We start from the raw sequence: 19793 nt of genomic DNA on the forward strand, positions 1-19793 counted from the left end.
TGGCAGATGGTGGTAACCAGGTTTCTCACTATTGGACAGGAGGTTACACATAAGCCAAAGGAAGAGGCCAGAATGATCCCTATGGTAATGGATTAGAGTTAGAGACATAAGTATGAACTCATGTTTAGTTCAATATAGATACGAATGGTTACATACAGAAATATTTCTAGATATGTGTATATACCTGGGTTAGTATACTCATATTTCCTTGCTCTGTCAACTGACAGGTCTTAGAAGCAACTATACTTGATTAGCAATGAGTACTCCCAATGCCCAGATCTTAGTTTCTAGCACCATTCTCCAACAAAAGGAAAAAGGACTCTTCGGAAGAAACAGCTGACTGCAGGGCTAGGGCAGGAAATACATAAGATGATCCTGGAGCACCTTGTAGGGTCTGAAAATAAATACACACACACATACACACACACCCCTAAAAGCGCTCCAAAGGGCCAAAGTTGGAACAATTTGAACAACAAAATAAATAAGGTGATGGTAGATACAAACCAAAGTATAAAAGAAATATTCATGAGTCCATACTGATATAGACAATGATTGAATAAGTACATAAATGTAGGAAAATAGATATATGTCCCATGCAGAAGAATTCCAAATAATTTAAGCATATACTCTGACTTCAAAGAGGTAGGGGCATAACTCCTCACTCCTTAAGTGTGGACTACAGATAGTGACTTCCTTCCAAAGAGGACAGTAGGGAAAGCTGTAAAAAAGAGTAAGTTTACAGTGGCAAAATCTGACCAAGAAGTCACTAATACTACCAAGTGATGAATGTCAACATCAACAGTGACGCCGTGTTGATAGTACAATATGTTGCGATTTTTACCTCTATGGTCTTCCAGGAATATATAACTCAAGTCTAATCATAAGAAAAACATCAAACAAATCACATGAAGGACATTCTACAAAATAAGTACTTGTTAAAATTGTCAAGTTATCAAAAACAAGGGAAGTCAGTAACAGTAACAGCTAAAAGAAGCCTAAGGAAACAAAACAACTCAGTGTTATGTGCTATCCTAAATGGGATCCTGGAACAGAAAAAGGACATTAGGTAAAAATTAAGGAAATCTGAATAAAATATGGACTTTAGTTAATAATAATATAGCAATATTAGTTCATTAATTGTAACCAGTGTACCATACTAATGTTAGATGTTAATAATAGGGGAAACTGGGTGTGGGGAATACGGGATCTCTCCCTATTATCCTTTTTATTTTTTCTGTAAATGTAAAACTATTCTAAAGTAAAATGTTTATAAAAAAAGAGATATTGCCCTTGACTCTGAAAAATTCATGTTCTTGTGAAAAACCAGGAGTGGCAACAAATAGTTATAATGCAGTGTGGTAGAGGTAACATTTTAGCAGTGCCTCGAAGAAAGAGTAAGAGTCAGCTCTGTGACAACGTGGAAGAAAAAACATTCCAGAGGGAGCACACCAGGAGTAAGGGTTAAGAGGGAGGATATTTGGAGAAGAACAGTAAAACAGTGTGGCTGAGACGTAGAGGAGAGGGTAGAGGCTACAAACGATGCTGAAACATCTTATGTTTAATTTTTAAAAAATGTTTAAAGTATACCAAAAGCGTCAAGCAGATTTATTGTTTCTTTCACCGTGGCTTCCCTGGTGGTGCAGTTGTTACGAATCTGACTGCCAATGCAGGGGACATGGGTTCGAGCCCTGGTCCAGGAAGATTCCACATGCCGCAGAGCAACTAAACCTGTGCGCCAGAACTACTGAGCCTGCGCTCTAGAGTCTGCGAGCCACAACTACTGAACACGCGTGCCACAACTACTGAAGCCCACGCGCCTAGAGCCCGTGCTCCGCAACAAGAGAAGCCACCACAATGAGAAGCCCACGCACCGCAAGCAAGAGTAGCCCCCGCTTGCCACAACTAGAGAAAGCCTGCACACAACAACGAAGACCCAATGCAGACAAAGAGGTATCACCTCACGCCAGTCAGAATGGCCATTATAAAAAAATCCAGAAACAATAAATACTGGAAAGGGTGTGGTGAAAAGGGAACCCTCCTGCACTGTTGGTGGGAATGTAAATTGATACAACCACTATGGAAAACAGTATGGGGGTTCCTTAAAAAACTAAAAATAAAACTACCATACGACCCAGCAATCCCACTACTGGGCATATACCCTGAGAAAACCATAATTCAAAAAGAGACATGTACCCCAATGTTCATTGCAGCACTATTTACAACAGCCAGGACATGGAAGCAACTTAAGTGTCCACTGACAGATGAATGGATAAAGAAGATGTGGCACGTATACACAATGGAATATTACTGAGCCATAAAAAGAAATGAAATTGAGTTATTTGTAGTGAGGTGGATGGACATAGAGTCTGACATACAGAGTGAAGTAAGTGAGAAAGAGAAAAACAAATACCGTATGTTAACACATATATATGGAATCTAAAACAAATGGTACTGATGAACCTAGTTGCAGGGCAGGAATAAAGATGTAGACATAGAGAATGGACTTGAGGACACGGGGTGGGAAGGGGAAGCTGGGGCAAAGTGAGAGTAGCACCAACATGTATACACTACCAAATATAAAATAGTTGGCTGGTGGGAAGCAGCAGCATAGCACAGGGAGATCAGCTCAGTGCTTTGTAATGACCTACAGGGGTGGGATAGGGAGGGTGGGAGGGAGGCTCAAGAGGGAGGGGACATGGGGACATATGTATGCATATGGCTGATTCATTTTGTTGTACAACAGAAATTAACACAGTATTGTGAAGCAATTATACTCCAATAAAGATCTATTAAAAAAATGTTTAAAGTATACCAAAAGTGTCAAGCAGGTTTATTGTTTCTTTCACTGTGATCTGTTTTCCTGAACCACTACTTCAGTTAGTAGACACATATACTTTTAATAAACCAAAGATCTCCCATAAAAGCTTACAATATGGCCTGTACGATGCCACTTTATTTATCCAGAAATTTTCTTTTCTCTTCACGTATTGGACTCTTTTTTGTTTTATTTTAAAGAAACATTCTAACACACTTCAAAATATATATTATCAGCTAAGGCAGATCCACTAAAACTAAATGATATCATGCTTTGCATAAGATTTACATTAAGTATAATATGACCATGATATGCAGAAAACCAAGATACAAAGCAGGGATTAATTATTGCTCAGAGAAAATGCCCACCTTCATTGCTTTACTGAGAGTTTAACTTGGGTTCTAAGAATTGCTCTTTAATTTGGCCACAGCCAAAGTAAATGAGCTATAGTGTAACACTATTTAAAGCAATGTTATGCATAAATATATCTTGTCAACAGACTTCTTGTTAAAACCTAAAATGCATTTTAATACATATTATTTTTAACTATGGGATATGCAGCTCTATGATTCATCCAAAATTTCATAGACAATCAAATTTTGCTTTATACTTTATTTCCCCAAATCAATGTCACAGGTAGAGCTACTTAAGTTACAGGTATTCATAATATTCAGCTGAATGTAAACTTTCATTAAAACTTTCACTAACTTCTTTTTGGATATCAAGAAATAATTATTCCTCCTTTTTGCATAAAGAAAAGGAGATAGTTTTTGGAGAAAATGAATGTACAAAAATATAATAGCCCTGGGTAGCATTTACGAGAAAACAATTCTATTACTGATTGTACAAAATAGCCTCGCTTACATGATTTTACCATTTGGGACCGTTTCCAGTCTCTAGGAGACTGTTTTCCAATCACCTCTTACTAGACAGTGTTTTAGTAACCTAGTGTTTCTAGAAAAGGGAAAGATGTGCTTACCAAGAATTAGCTCTACACTCCAAAGAATAAAGACTAGAAGTTCATTCTATTTTCTTTACAGAATAGATATTTTTTCATTATTTTTTAATTCCTTTGTCTCAGTACCTACTCCCTGAAAAGCTACTTCAGTATAGATTAAGAGCAAAAAAGAAGTAATAAAATATTCAATATTATTGTAAAGAAAACCCAAGTACAGATAGTTATGTTTTTCACTGTTCCATTAAACAGGGAGGTAAAGTGATAAAAGTGTTAATTTTCTATACGAAGACCTATTATACACAACAAAGCTGAAAACAAAGCTAGTGCAAATCATACATGTGTACATCATAGGTACATAATACATAATTAAATGTGTGTTTACTATTCAAGTGTACCATGTATTGCTATTGTCAGTTATTTACTGGGTCTAAGATCTATCAAAGGCATTACCAAAGAGTATCTTACTTATTTAACTAAATTTCCTTTCAATCTGAATAATTACTATCCATCAAATGAATTTCATGAAATCAGATCTTGTTTATAAGTCAAACTATATCATATCATAATTTCAAGATTTCAAGATGATTATTGTAAGATGAAGGTGACTACCACAAAACAATTTTCATATACGGGAAAACTATTTTAAGTGAATCAATGAAGAAATGGAAATCTCTTTAAAGTATCTGATATCCTTTTCTTACTTTTATATATATGTTTCATAAAAATGATTGTACAGGGACTTCCCTGGTGGTCCAGAGGTTAAGACTCCACGCTTCCACTGCAGGGGATGTGGGTTCGATCCCTGGTCAGGGAATTAAGATCCCACTTGCCATGCAGTAGGACAAAAATTAAAAAAAAAAAAAAAAGATTGTACAAAGAATGTCACCAAGAAGAATCTCTTTTAATAAGATGAGAATAATGTCTTTAACTGCCTAAAGCATTGATCTTTTTTTTTTTTTTTTTTTTTGTGGTACGCGGGCCTCTCACTGTTGTGGCCTCTCCCGTTGTGGAGCACAGGCTCTGGACGCGCAGGCTCAGCAGCCATGGCTCACGGGCCCAGCTGCTCCGCAGTATGGGGGATCTTCCCGGACTGGGGCACGAACCCGTGTCCCCTGCATCGGCAGGCAGACTCTCAACCACTGCGCCACCAGGGAAGCCCTAAAGCATTGATCTTGATTCCCCTCCTTTTTTGTGTTGGAACCACTTTGAGAGAAGTATTCAATAACATAAAACAGGGAATGAATACAATATTTAACATGACATCATTTAACATGACAAAAACGACGCATATTTGGATATAATTCTATGTTTTGCAAGTTGATTTCATACATATTAGCTTGCCTCATTCAATTCTTGCAAAAATGCTATGAAATAAACAAGGCAAACTTTACCATCATCATTTTATACACAAGGAAAGTGATATTTTGAAGGTTGTGGTGATTAAAATAAAGTCATGTGACTAGTGAGCTGTAGATTTCTGATTACAGACAGTGTTCTGAACCTTGTTCTCATGCCCTTCTGCCTTAGCAACCAGGTACGGGAATGAGTCCATGCAATGCATCTCACATAATTATTCAATTATTGTATCTGAAATTTTGTTATATTCAAGTTCATGAGAACACGTATATCAGGTTCATAGAGTGATAAATGGAAAAAAAAAGTAACTTTTCTAATTTGGAGCAAGACAGGAAGACAGAGGTAGATTTCATATATTCCATTTCAACATTCTAGGAAGTGTTTCCAAAAATTATACCGCTACAAGATATAAGCATAATTTTCTGAAACTGTAAACTCATTATTTCAAGTACTTTCTAAAGCTAACATTTCTATAATCCCCTAAGCCTATTTTCTTTAAACTTTCAAATGCATTTCAGGGCAACATGATTTCAAAGCAAGGAGGAGTAAATTTCACCTATAGGAATCCACTTAGCATTTGGTTAAGCACCTCCTTCATTGCAAAGATTTGAAAAAAAATCAATATGCAGCACAAAAATGAAACTTAAAATGTTAGTTTCATTACTTGCAAATGAAATATTGAAGACTGTACTTACCTGTAACAGTTAGTTCAGTAGTTCTTCTCACAACAAAGCCTCCATATTTTAATTCACACGTATAATTTCCAATGTCGTCTTCTCTGACTTCTCTTATAAGCAGGGTATCTCTTTTGAATACAATACTTGGCCTCCATGTTTTTGTCCTACATTCCTACGTGAAGAACACAAAATTTTTATAGTACATATAGTTACTTAAAGTATTTAAAATAACTAAACTAAAAGCCTCTAAAGTTAGATTTTAAAAGAGCTAGAGTTGTGAATTAATGCTAATGATTTTCAAAACTTCTCCACATCTCTGGGAAATCAGGTACCTCAATTTGAAAAAAGCACTTTTAGCAAGAGTCACTTTATTAACGTCTAACTTTAGTGTCTCTAAATCAGATATGTACTGATTTATTAGATATAAGAAAATGACATTTATTAAGATTACTCCTGACATCATTTTTAGAAGCAAATAGTCTGCATTTGATGATTATGAAATTAACTACTTTGATACTGATAATATAAAATATAAAATGATTTTTTTAGTGGAAAGCAGAAAAACTAATTCTATAGAGAAAAATGCTTTAGTTCAATATTTTAAATCTTTTAAGGCTGCATTTAGAAATAATTCAATCTTTTCATAGCATATATATTCTACAGTCCATGGAAAAAATGGCCATTATTTATATGCAAGGTCTTTATAGTCTCACAGTCTACCAAATTATGGTCTCTGCCTTAAGCTTTGGATTATAATGATGTTGGCTCAGGAAATTTCTGTTTTTGCCAAACAGAAGTCCATTTTCTCTAGCCAGATTCGAAATCAGTGGAATGAGGATAAAATAACTTTAAACCTTTTAACATTATTCAGAGGTAATATTATTTTGTTAAAAATTTATTGCCAAATCAAATTTATGCAGACCAGTATTTTGATTATGTGTCTCAATGCCTGTGTATAATTGGGGGACAATTATCTGGTTATTTCAGCCCAAAATATACACTTAATATCCTCACATTAGTTGCATAAACTGTCATAGTTGCATAAATTATGCACTAAATGTATGCAATACATATTCCCTTGACTATGGAAAAATAATCTGAATTGTTACAAGACTTTTAAATTCCACATATACTGCATCTCCACCCATCACTTCACTAATTATGGTCTTTATAGCATAAGGTCACAATGACTAGGGAGATGGTGGAAGTATGACTAAAGGACCAATATGAGGCCAGCCATTTAAAAAACTGAGTGTGTGACTCTGTGTGTGTGTGTGTGTGTGTGTGTGTGTGTGTGTGCGGCCTCTAACGTTTCAGCAAATTTTGAGATACTATTTGCAAAAAGTGAGGAAAAGTGCATGACTCTTAAGATCAACTTATTGGCAAACAACAAAGAAATTGAATATTTAGAAGCTGAATGTACACATATGAGTAATAGAAAAATATTTGTACTTGAAGACCTTGGGTCAAACTCCCCTAATACCTCTCCCCTTTGAGGAAATCATCAGGGCTTGCTTAGAATCCTCCTGTGGAAAGCAGGCAAACCACAGAAAATCCGGGTAAGAAATATATAATTTAAAAACTTAAAAAGTAAATAAAGCTCACATGCACAGAAACAGAAATAGTGGGGCTAATATTTAAGGGCTATTTAATACTGTCTAATACAGAAATCCAAGGGAAAAGTAGAAAAATATTTCAACAGTTCCCTTGATGTTCTGAACACTCCATTGTTTATTGTCAAGAATCAAAAGCAAGTCATTCAAAGAAGGGCATTACTAATTTTGGAAAAATCCTTTAAAAATTGTTAAAGATGTACTTCCTGTTTCATTTCTAACAAGTTTTGAATTCGTTATCAGTCCTGAGGGCTCATATTCTGTATACTGACATTTGTGAATCTAGTTACTAAAAGATCCAGCTTCCTAAATTCCTATTTCCAGTTAGTTGGACAAAGCAAAAGTTTACACTAGGTATCTTTAAATCATGGAAAACATATTCCAGACAAATGTTCATAGCATCTATATTGTATTTTCTTGGGTATGTTCAATAACAAAAGCATCTTTTAGATATAAATAAGTTGAAGAATATGTTCAAATGTTGAAATTCAGTCAAAGTCAATGATGTGACAGGAAGAATAGTGCCTGATTATTCTGCTTAAGCCTAAAGTTGCTGCTGGTTTTTGAAAAGAAGTTAATCTAACACTATTTTTATAATTGTATACATTTTCATCAGATTTTTAAAAACATGTATGCTTTTATACAAAAGGGATTAGGATATGCACAAAGATACTTCCATTAGACAGAATATTTCAATAAAACTAGTGTATCATTTTATCACAGAAGCAAGTCAATCCTTTTTCTCCTTGTTTGGGGACATTTTGGACTGCTTATAGGAAGAGTCTGAAATGAATGCTTAATGCATTTTAGTTCCTGAAATTATCAACACAGATTACAATAGACTTGATAGGATTATCAGCATAAACTACATATAAGCATTAACACAACAGCTTATTACAATGTACTAACAATACAAATATTGATTAGGTTTATCAAAGCCCCTGGATTAAAAACTTATAATGACCAGCACAACTTGCTGCAGTGTCTTAGGAAGGCAGACCTGAACTATATAACACCTATTTAAATGTTTTTATCCAACTTGCCCTAGAACAAGGTACACATTAATCTATTTAAAAGTGATAAAATAATTCATAGTCCATACCTTATACCATAGGATTTCAGGTTCTCTGGATGGTAGTAAAAAATCTTCTATGTCACGGCACGAAATTTCCTTGCTTTTGCTAAGTTCAGCTTTATCAAAGTACTTCATCTTGGAATTGTAGCACAGTCCAGTGTCATTTTCACCCACTGTCAGTGAGATGGATACTTTCATACAGTAAGTGGAGTTTCTGTAATGAAGCAGAATAAATATGGTGGCCTGGTGTGAACAAAAAGCAACTGCTGTCAAGGCAGTGTATTTACTTCACTCAAAAAGGGAGAGAGGGAGAGAGGCATAAAAACTCTACTGATAATTAATGCATGGTATCATGGCTTATTCCACAGGGCTCTATGCTGTCAGCCAGCTAAACAATGCTTGGTTCTGTTAAACCATTTACATATCTTTCATATGCTAGAAAAAAATTTTTATATTATAAAAAAGTTTGGTTTGAAAAACTGTTCAATAGACATTTTTACCTAGATTTTATCTAGGAAAATAAAATAAAGGAAGATTTAGGTCAAGAAACAAGTCAAGCCTGGTCATAATTATGCTAAAATTGGTAAATTCATACTCATACTCAGCCATAAAAAAGAATGAAATAATGCCATTTGCAGTGACACGGATGGACCTAGAGATTGTCATACTGAGTGAAGCAAGTCAGACAAAGACAAATATCATATGATATTACATATGCAGAATCTAAAAAAAATGGCACAAATGAACTTATTTACAAAACAGAAATAGAGAAAGTCTGGATGCAGTCAGCTTACAAAAGAAGCCATCTATGGACTATTGAAGAGGACTGTGCCTCACCAAAAGATAAAGAAACAGAAGCCTGGAGAGTCTCCACTGCTAGTTTAAGGACCCAAGAAAGCTGAATTTTGAGCTGGAACTTTTCCTAATAGGAACCGTCCTTGGGGAGACCTTCAAGATGGCGAAGGAGTAACACGCGGAGATCAGCTTCCTCCCCACAAATACATCAGAAATACATCTACATGCGGAACAACTCCTAAAGAACACCTACTGAACACTGAAAGCAGACCTCAGACCTCCCAAAAGGCAAGAAACTCCCCACGTACCTGGGTAGGGCAAAAGAAGAAAGAAAAAACAGAGACCAAAGAATAGGGACGGGACCTGCACCAGTGGGAGGGAGCCGTGAAGGAGGAAAGGTTTCCACACACTAGAAGCCCCTTCACGGGCGGAGACTGCTGGTGGTGGAGGAGAGAAGCTTCGGAGCCACGGAGGAGAGCGTAGCAACAGGAGTGCGGAGGGCAAAGCGGGGAGATTCCCGCACAGAGGAGCGGTGCCGACCAGCACTCACCAGCCCGAGAGGCTTGTCTGCTCACCCGCCGGGGCGGGCGGGGACTGGGAGCTGAGGCTCGGGCTTCGGTCGGAGCGCAAGGAGAGGAATGGGGTTGGCGGCGTGAACACAACCTGAAGGGGGCTAGTGCACCACAGCTAGCCGGGAGGGAGTTCGGGAAAAAGTCTGGACCTGCCGAAGAGCCAAGAGACTTTCTCTTGCCTCTTTGTTTCCTGGTGCGCGAGGAGAGAGGATTAAGAGCGCTGCTTAAAGGAGCTCCAGAGACGGACGCGAGCAGCGGCTAACAGCGCGGACCCCAGAGATGGCCATGAGACACTAAGGCCGCTGCTGCCGCCACCAAGAAGCCTGTGTGCGAGCACACGTCACTCTCCACACCTCCCCTCCCGGGAGCCTGTGCAGCCCGCCACTGCCAGGGTCCCGTGACCCAGGGACAACTTACCCGGGAGAACACACTGCACGCCTCAGGCTGGTGCAACGTCACGCAGGCCTCTGCCGCCGCAGGCTCGCCCCGCCCTCCGTGCCCCTCCCTCCTTCCGGCCTGAGTGAGCCGGAGCCCCGGAATCAGCGGCTCCTTTAACCCTGTCCTGTCTGAGCGAAGAACACACGCCCTCAGGTGACCTGCACGCAGAGGCGGGGCCAAATCCAAAGCTAAACCCTAGCAGCTGTGCAAACAAAGAAGAGAAAGGGAAATCTCTCCCAGCAGCCTCAGAAGCAGCGGATTAAGTCTCCACAATCAACTCGATATACCCTGCATCTGTGGAATATCTGAATAGACAACGAATCATCCCAAATTGAGGAGCTGGACTTTGGGAGCAACGATATATATATATTTTTTTTCCTTTTTCTCTTTTTGTGAATGTGTATGTGTATGCTTCACTGTGTGATTTTGTCTGTATAGCTTTGCTTGTACCATTTGTCCTAGGGTTCTGTGTCCATATTTTGTATTTTTTGGTTTTTTTAGGTATACATATTAGCACTTGTTATCGTTGGTGGATTTGTTTGTTGTTTTGCTTGCTCTCTTCTTTCTTTCTTACTTTTTTATTACTTACATTTTTTTTAATTTTTAATAATTATTATCCTTTTAATAACTTTATTCTATCTTGTTTTCTTTTGTTCTTTCTTTTTCTCTCCCTTGTATTCTGAGCCATGTTGATGACAGGGTCTTGGTGCTCCAGCCAGGCATCAGGGCTGTGCCTCTGAGGTCGGAGAGCCAACTTCAGGACACTGGTCCACAAGAGACCTCCCAACTCCACGTAATATCAAACGGTGAAAATCTCCCAGAGATCTCCACCTCAACACCAGCACCCAGCTCCACTCAACGACCAGCAAGCTACAGGGCTGGACACCCTATGCCAGACAACAAGCAAGACAGGAACACAACTGCACCCATTAGCAGAGAGGCTGCCTATAATCATAATACGGTCACAGACACCCCAAAAAACACACCACCAGACGTGGACCAGCCCACCAGAAAGACAAGATCCAGCCTCATCCTCCAGAACACAGGCACTAGTCCTCTCTACCATGAAGCCTACACAACCCACTGAACCAACCTTAGCCACTGGGGACAGACACCAAAAACAACAGGAACTACGAACCTGCAGCCTGCAAAAAGGAGACCCCAAACACATTAAGTAAAGCAAAATGAGTAGACAGAGAAACACACAGCAGATGAAGGAGCAAGGTAAAAACCCACCAGACTAAACAAATGAAGAGGAAATAGGCAGTCTACCTGAAAAAGAATTCAGAGTAATGATAGTAAAGATTACCAAAATCTCAGAAATAGAATGGAGAAAATACAAGAAATGTTTAACAAGGACTTACAAGAACTAAAGAGCAAACAATGATGAACAAGACAATAAATGAAAGTAAAAATTCTGTACAAGGACTGAATAGGAGAGTAACTGAGGCAGAAAAATGGATAAGTGACCTGGAAGATAAAATAGTGGAAATAACTACTGCAGAGCAGAATGTAGAAAAAAGAATGAAAAGAATTGAGGACAGTCTCAGAGACTTCTGGGACAAAATTAAACATACCAACATTCGAATTATAGGGGTCCCAGAAAAAGAAGAGAAAAAGAAAGGGACTGACAAAATATTAGAAGAGATTATAGTTGAAAACTTCGCTAATATGGTAAATGAAATAGTCAATCAAGTCCAGGAAGCACAGAGAGTCTCATACAGGATAAATCCAAGGAGAAACATGCCAAGACACATATTAATCACACTAGCAAAAATTAAATACAAAGAAAATGTATTAAAAGCAGCAAGGGAAAAACAACAAATAACATACAAGAGAATCCCCATAAGGTTAACAGCTGATCTTTCAGCAGAAACTCTGCAAGCCAGAAAAGAGTGTCAGGACATATTTAAAGTGATGAAAGGGAAAAACCTACAAACAAGATTACTCTATCCAGAAAAGATCTCATTCAGATTCAAGGAAAAAATTAAAACCTCTACAGACAAGCAAAACCTAAGAGAATTCAGCACCACAAAAACAGCTTTACAACAAATGCTAAAGGAACTTCTCTAGGCAGGAAACACAAGAGAAGGAAAAGACCTACAATACAATAACAAACCCAAAACAATTAAGAAAATGGTAATAGGAACATACATATTGATAATAACTTAAATGTAAATGGATTAAATGCTCCAACCAAAAGACATAGACTGGCTGAATGGATACAAAAACAAGAACCATATATATGCTGTCTACAAGAGACCCACTTCAGACCTAGGGACACATAGAGACTGAAAGTGAGGGGATGGAAAAAGATATTCCATGCAAATGGAAATCGAAAGAAAGCTGGAGTAGCAATTCTCATATCAGACAAAATAGACTTTAAAACAAAGACTATTACAAGAGACAAAGAAGGATACTACATAATGATCAAGGGATCAATCCAAGAAGAAGATATAACAATTGTAAATATTTATGCACCCAACATAGGAGCACTACAATACCTAAGGCAAATGCTAACACCCATAAAAGGGGAAATTGACACTAACACAATCACAGTAGGGGACTTTTAACAGCCCACTTTCACCAACGGACTGATCATCCAAAATGAAAATAAATAAGGAAACGCAAGCTTTAAATGATACATTAAACAAAATGGACTTAATTGATATTTATAGGATATTCCATCCAAAAACAACAGAATACACTTTCTTCTCAAGTGCTCATGGAAAATTCTCCAGGATCGATCATATCTTGGGTCACAAATCAAGCCTTGGTAAATTTAAGAAAACTGAAATCATATCAAGTGTCTTTTCCGACCACAACGCTATGAGACTAGATATCAATTACAGGAAAAAATCTGTAAAAAATACAAACACATGGAGGCTAAACAAAACACTACTAAATAACCAAGGGATCACTGAAGAAACCAAAGAGGAAATCAAAAATACCTAGAAACAAATGACAATGAAAACACGACGACCCAAAACCTGTGGGATGCAGCAAAAGCAGTTCTAAGAGGGAAGTTTATAGCAATACAATCCTACCTCAAGAAACAAGAAACATCTCAAATAAACAACCTAACCTTACATCTAAAGCAATTAAGAGAAAGAAGAACAAAAAACTTCAAAGTTAGCAGACGGAAAAAAACCATAAAGATCAGATAAGAAATAAATGAAAAAGAAATGAAGGAAACAGTAGCAAAGATCAATAAAACTAAAAGCTGGTTCTTTGAGAAGATAAACAAAATTGATAAACCATTAGCCAGGCTCATCAACAAAAAAAGAGAGAAGACTCAAATCAATAGAAGTAGAAATGAAAAAGGAGAAGTAACAACTGACACTGTAGAAATACAAAGGATCATGAGAGATTACTACAAGCAACTCTATGCCAATAAAATGGACAGCTTGGAAGAAATGGACAAATTCTTAGAAATGCACAACGTTCTGAGACTGAACCAGGAAGAAATAGAAAATATAAACAGACCAATCACAAGCACTGAAATTGAGACTGTGATTAAAAATCTTCCAACAAACAAAAGCCCAGGACCAGATGGCTTCACAGGCCAATTCTATCAAACATTTAGAGAAGAGCTAACACCTATCTTTCTCAAACTCTTCCAAAATATGACAGAGGGAGGATCAGTCCCAAACTCATTCTATGAGGCCACCATGACCCTGATACCAAAACCAGACAAAGATGTCAGAAAAAAAGAAAACTACAGACCAGTATCACTGATGAACATAGATGAAAAAGTCCTCAACAAAATACTAGCAGACAGAATCCAACAGCACATTAAAAGGATCATACACCATGATCAAGAGAGGTTTATGCCAGGAATGCAAGGATTCTTCAATATATGCAAAACAATCAATGTGATATATATACCATATTAACAAATTAAAGGATAAAAACCATATGATCTCAATAGATGCAGAAAAAGCTTTTGACAAAATTCAACACCCATTTGTGATAAAAACCCTCCAGAAAGTAGGCACAGAGGGAACTTTCATCAACATAATAAAGACCATATATGACAAACCCACAGCCAACATTGTTCTCAATGGTAAAAAACTGAAACCATTTCCTCTAAGATCAGGGACAAGACAAGGTTGTCCACTCTCACCACTGTTATTTAACATAGTTTTGTAAGTTTTAGCCACAGCTATCAGAGAAGAAAAAGAAATAAAAGGAATCCAAATCGAAAAAGAATAAGTAAAGCTGTCATTGTTTGCAGAAGACATGATACTATACATAGAGAATCTCAAAGATGCTACCAGAAAACTACTAGAGGTAATCAATGAATTTGGTAAAGTAGCAAGATACAAAATTAATGCACAGAAATCTCTTGCATTCCTATACAGTAATGATGAAAAATCTGAAAGAGAAATTGAGGAAACACTCCCATTTACCATTGCAACAAAAAGAATAAAATACATAGGAATAAACCTACCTAAGAAGACAAAAGGCGTGTAGCAGAAAACTATAAGACACTGATGAAGGAAATTAAAGATGATACAAACAGATGGAGAGATACACCATGTTCCTGGATTGGAAGAATCAATATTGTGAAAATGACTATACTACGCAAAGCAATCTACAGATTCAATGCAATCCCTATCAAACTACCACTGGCATTTTCACAGAACTAGAACAAAAAATTTCACAATTTGTTAGGAAACACAAAAGACCCCGAATAGCGAAAGCAATCTTGAGAAAGAAAAACGGAGCTGGAGGAATCAGGCTACAGACTTCAGGCTATACTACAAAGCTAAAGTAATCAAGATAGTATGGTACTGGCACAAAAACAGAAATACAGATCAATGGAACAGGATAGAAAGCCCAGAGATACACCCATGCACATATGGTCATCTTATTTTTGATAAAAGAGGCAAGACTATACAATGGAGAAAAGACAGCCTCTTCAATAAGTCGTTCTGGGAAAACTGGACAGCTACATGTAAAAGACTGAAATTAGAACACTCCCTAACACCATACACAAAAATAAACTCAAAATGGATTAAAGACCTAAATGTAAGGGCAGAGACTATAAAACTCTTACAGGAAAACACAGGCAGAACACTCTATAACATACATCACAGCAAGATCCTTTTTGACCCACCTCCTAGAGAAATGGAAATAAAAACAAAATAAGCAAGTGGGACCTAATGAAAATTAAAGTATTTTGCACAGCAAAGGAAACCATGCACCAGACAAAAAGACAACTCTCAGAATGGGAGAATATATTTGCAAATGAAGGAACTGACAAAGGATTAATCTCCAAAATATACAAGCAGCTCAATATGAAAAAAACAAACAACCCAATCAAAAAATGGGCAGAAGACCTAAATAGACATTTCTCCAAAAAGGACATATAGATGGACAAGAAGCACATGAAAAGCTGCTGAACATCACTAATTATTAGAGAAATGCAAATCAAAACTACTATGAGGTATCCCCTCACACCAGTCAGAATGGCCATCATCAGAAAATCTACAGACAACAAATGCTGGAGAGGGTGTGGAGAAAAGGGAACCCTCTTGCACTGTTGGTGGGAATGTAAATTGATACAGCCACTATGGGGAACAGTATGGAGGTTCTTTAAAAAACTAAGAACAGAACTACCGTATGACCCAGCAATCCCACTACTGGGCATATACCCTGAGAAAACTGTAATTCAAAAAGAGTCATGTACCAAAATGTTCACTGCAGCTCTATTTACAATAGCCAGGACATGGAAGCAACCTAAGTGTCCAGCGACAGATGAATGGGTAAAGAAGATGTGGCACATATATACAATGGAATATTACTCATCCATAAAAAGAGACGAAACTGAGTTATTTGTAGTGAGGTGGATGGACCTAGAGTCTGACTATACAGAGTGAAGTCAGAAACAGAAAAACAAATACCGTATGCTAACACATATATATATGGAATCTAGAACAAAAAAAAAAAGGTTCTGAAGAACCTAGGGGCAGGACAGGAATAAAGATGCAGACGTAGAGAATGGACTTGATGACACGGGGAGGGGGAAGGGTAAGCTGGGACAAAGTGAGAGAGTGGCATGGACACATATACACTACCAAATGTAAAACAGATGGCTAGTGGGAAGCAGCCACATAGCACAGGTAGATCAGCTCCGTGTCTAGTGACCACCTAGAGGGGTGGGATAGGTAGGGTGGGAGGGAGACGCAAGAGGGAGGGGATATGGGGATATATGTGTAAGTATAGCTGATTCACTTTGTCATAAAGCGGAAACTAACACACCATTGTAAAGCAATTATACTCCAATAAAGATGTTATGAAAAAGTAAAAAACCAAAAAACAGAAATAGAGTCGTAGGTGTAGAAAACAAACTTATGGTTACCAAGGGGGAAACGGGGGGAAGGATAAATCTGGAGATTGGGATTGGCATATACACACTACTATATATAAAATAGATAACTAATAAGAACCTACTGTATAGTACAGGGAACTCTACTCAATACTCTGTAATGACATATATGGGAAAAGAATCTAAAAAAGAGTGGGTAGGGACTTCCCTGGCGGTCCAGTGGTTAAGACTCTGTGCTTCCAATGCAGGGTGCACGGGTTCGATTCCTGGTCAGGGAACTAAGATCCTGTGTGCCACGCGGTGCACCAAAAAATAAAAATAAAAAATAAAATAAAATAAAAAGAGTGGATATATGTATAACTGATTCACTTTTCTGCACAGCAGGAACTACCACAACATTGTAAATCAACTATACTCCAATACAAATTAGTTTAAAATAAAATAAAATTGGTAAACTGAACAAAGAAGGAGAAAAATGTAACTGACCTATTAAGCATAATGGAAGAATCTGAGAAGGGCATTCTGCAGACCTCTGATTTACAACCAGTCAGTCAGAAGTGGAGGTAATATTGTGGACTAGCAATTGGCATCTGAATTGTGTGTGTCGCAGGTGGGGGCAGTCACGCAGAACGGAGCCCTTAACCTGTAGGATCCGATGCTAAGTCCAGGTAAGCAGTGTCCGAAATGAACTGAATTGTAGGATATGCAGCAGGTTGAGGAATTGCTTGGTGTGGGAAAAACCCCATATAACTGGTATGAGAAGTGTTGAGAGTAGAGGAGAAAACCAGAGTTTTCCATTACTGTTAGTTATTCAGCTTTACATTGGGTAACAAAGAAAATTTCCACAAAATTAGAATTTAGGGCTACTGATTGTAGATTTCTCTAGCTTCATATAATATGTACTCTACAAGTATATCTAAACTATTTAATAGGTGAAACCATCAACCATTAAATAGTCAATTAGTAGCCTGAAAAATGTCCTGAGAGAATGTGCTTAGGGATTTTGCTAGAATGATGAGACATATTCCCTGCCCCCAGTCCCTCACACTCCAGAAGTGATACACAAGTAAATAGTTAAAATTCAAGGTGGTAAGTACTACAAAGGGGTATGTACCAACAGTAGTGTCAAAGAAAGAAACAAGAAGACCTCATAAATTGTGATATCTGGCTATCTTAAAGTGTAAGAATTTAACAATTTTAAAAAAGGTTATTTCAGAGAATAGTACGCACAAAGGCTTGAAGGCATGACACAACTTGGCATGTTTGAGTAATTGCAAATAATTTGGTGTGGCTGGGTTATAAAATAGTGATAAAGGAACAGCAGGAACTGAGACTGGAGATGAGGGCAGGAGCCAGACTGAAAGTCCTGTAAAGCCACCGTAAAGACTTTGGACTTTATGCTGGGAAATGATGACATCTGGATTTTGGAGAGATTTTTCTGACTGTAGTGAGAAAAATGGATTGGATTGGATTGCAAGGAGGACTAAGTACAGTGAGACAAATTAGAAAGCAACTGCATTCATCCAAGAAAAGAAAAAGTAACTCCAACAAAGGCAATGCCCAGTGAGATAGGAAGGAGGGATCATGTTCAAAATATATTAAAGATATAGAATAATGTGACAGTGAAGGAGTGAAGGAAAGAGAGAGGCATACAAGATGATAAAGAATTTTTTCAGATGAGTACATGAAAGGTAGAGTCAATCTTTTATCATGCAAGATACTGAAAAAGAAACAGCTTTGAGAGAAAGGAAAGTGTGTTAAATTTTAGCTTGAGCTTCACACTCAAGAGGGAAAAAAAATCCTCTTTGGGGCTGCCAGCAATATTGCTCATGCATTATTTATTAATTTAACTCCAGTACAGACTGGAGCACATGCTTCTCAGGCTCATTTTAAGATATTTTTTTCAGAAAAATATAACTAAGTTATTAGCTATCTTAGGATGCATTCAAATGTCTTAAGAAAATATTCAAAGTTTTAGAAAAATACTGATATTTGTAGAACACGTTAGAATTCTTAAAGAACAGACTTTTCTAGGAAGTAAATCAGTGAATTCTAATCTTGGACCTTCCACATTAATCTTCTAAATTCAAGAATCTTAGGTTTCCTTTCTATTCAAACTTATACTGTTGTCGATTTCCCCATACCTCCTTGTATCAAATACCAGGTCTTTTTTTTCTACAGGCAGTTGGGTTAAGAGTAAGATCTCTAAAGCCCAACTGCAGAGTTTCAGATTCCAGCCCAATCACTCATTACTTTTGAAATTAGGGAAAGTTACTTGACTCCTTAGGCTTCCATTTCCTCATTTGTACAAGGAGAAAATAATACTAAAGACCTCATAGGTTGCTGTGGGAATCAAGCATGTTAAAACACAGTGTCAGTCTTTTAGTGAGCACTCAGTAAGTATTAGAGCTTATCATCAGTACTGCGTCCCTTTTTCCTACTTCCTTTATATTTCTATTTTGCAGTAGGGCTAAACAGTGTTTGTTTACAAGGCAGGTTAGATACGCAATATCACCATGACGATGCCTTCAGTTCTGTGGTGTTTAATGACTGTGAAGCATAAGAATCCAGATAAGTCCTGGGATACCTGATTGCGTTGGACAAGAATGAGAAAAGTTTATGAAAAATACGACTCTTTACCTCAGCCACCCTCTCTTGCTCTACTATAAAGGCAACTGACCCCTAATTTTCAGAAAGTGGCTCCAGATGAGCACCCTTAGATGTTCTTATTTTCCTGTCTTTTGTTCCCTAGCTTTGTGAGGCGACTGCTGATTTACTACTCTCTGGTAATGTCTGGAATTCCAGACTCCCCAGGATAGCACTACTTTCAAATTACTTTCCATGTTTTAATACTTGTTTACTGTTTCTGTTCATCAGGAGGTGATTTAAAAAGCTAAAAATAAAGCAGCATCCAATGAATGCTACAGTCCTATTTACTGAGAAGAGCTAACAGGAAGCAAGCAACTTGTGACACATTAATAAACATATGATCCCCCTGAGGGGCATTAGACACTCTCAAAGTGAAGAGTCCCATCCGCCATCATTAAATCTGCAGCATGACTGCTATGGCACTGTGGCTCTCTGCAGTCGGGGAACTACAGTGGAATGGGGTAAATGGGGAAAGAATGCTCCTCCAGGATTTACGGTAAAAATCATCAGC

The 19793-nt window shown here is 37.6% G+C and overlaps 1 protein-coding gene across 1 annotated transcript in view; it reads right to left on the reverse strand.

Moving 5' to 3' along the window:
- Positions 1 to 19793, reverse strand: part of IL1RAPL1 (interleukin 1 receptor accessory protein like 1) — a 628876-nt gene that overhangs the window by 527380 nt on the left and 81703 nt on the right. The window contains exons 4-5 of the mRNA XM_060086547.1: positions 8522 to 8708; positions 5825 to 5978 (exon numbers count right to left, since the gene is read on the reverse strand). Of these exons, the coding sequence (XP_059942530.1) occupies positions 5825 to 5978; positions 8522 to 8708 (341 nt within the window). The remainder of the gene's footprint in view (positions 1 to 5824; positions 5979 to 8521; positions 8709 to 19793) is intronic.

Source organism: Mesoplodon densirostris, chromosome X (assembly GCF_025265405.1).
Source record: "Mesoplodon densirostris isolate mMesDen1 chromosome X, mMesDen1 primary haplotype, whole genome shotgun sequence".
Lineage (NCBI taxonomy): Eukaryota > Metazoa > Chordata > Mammalia > Artiodactyla > Ziphiidae > Mesoplodon > Mesoplodon densirostris.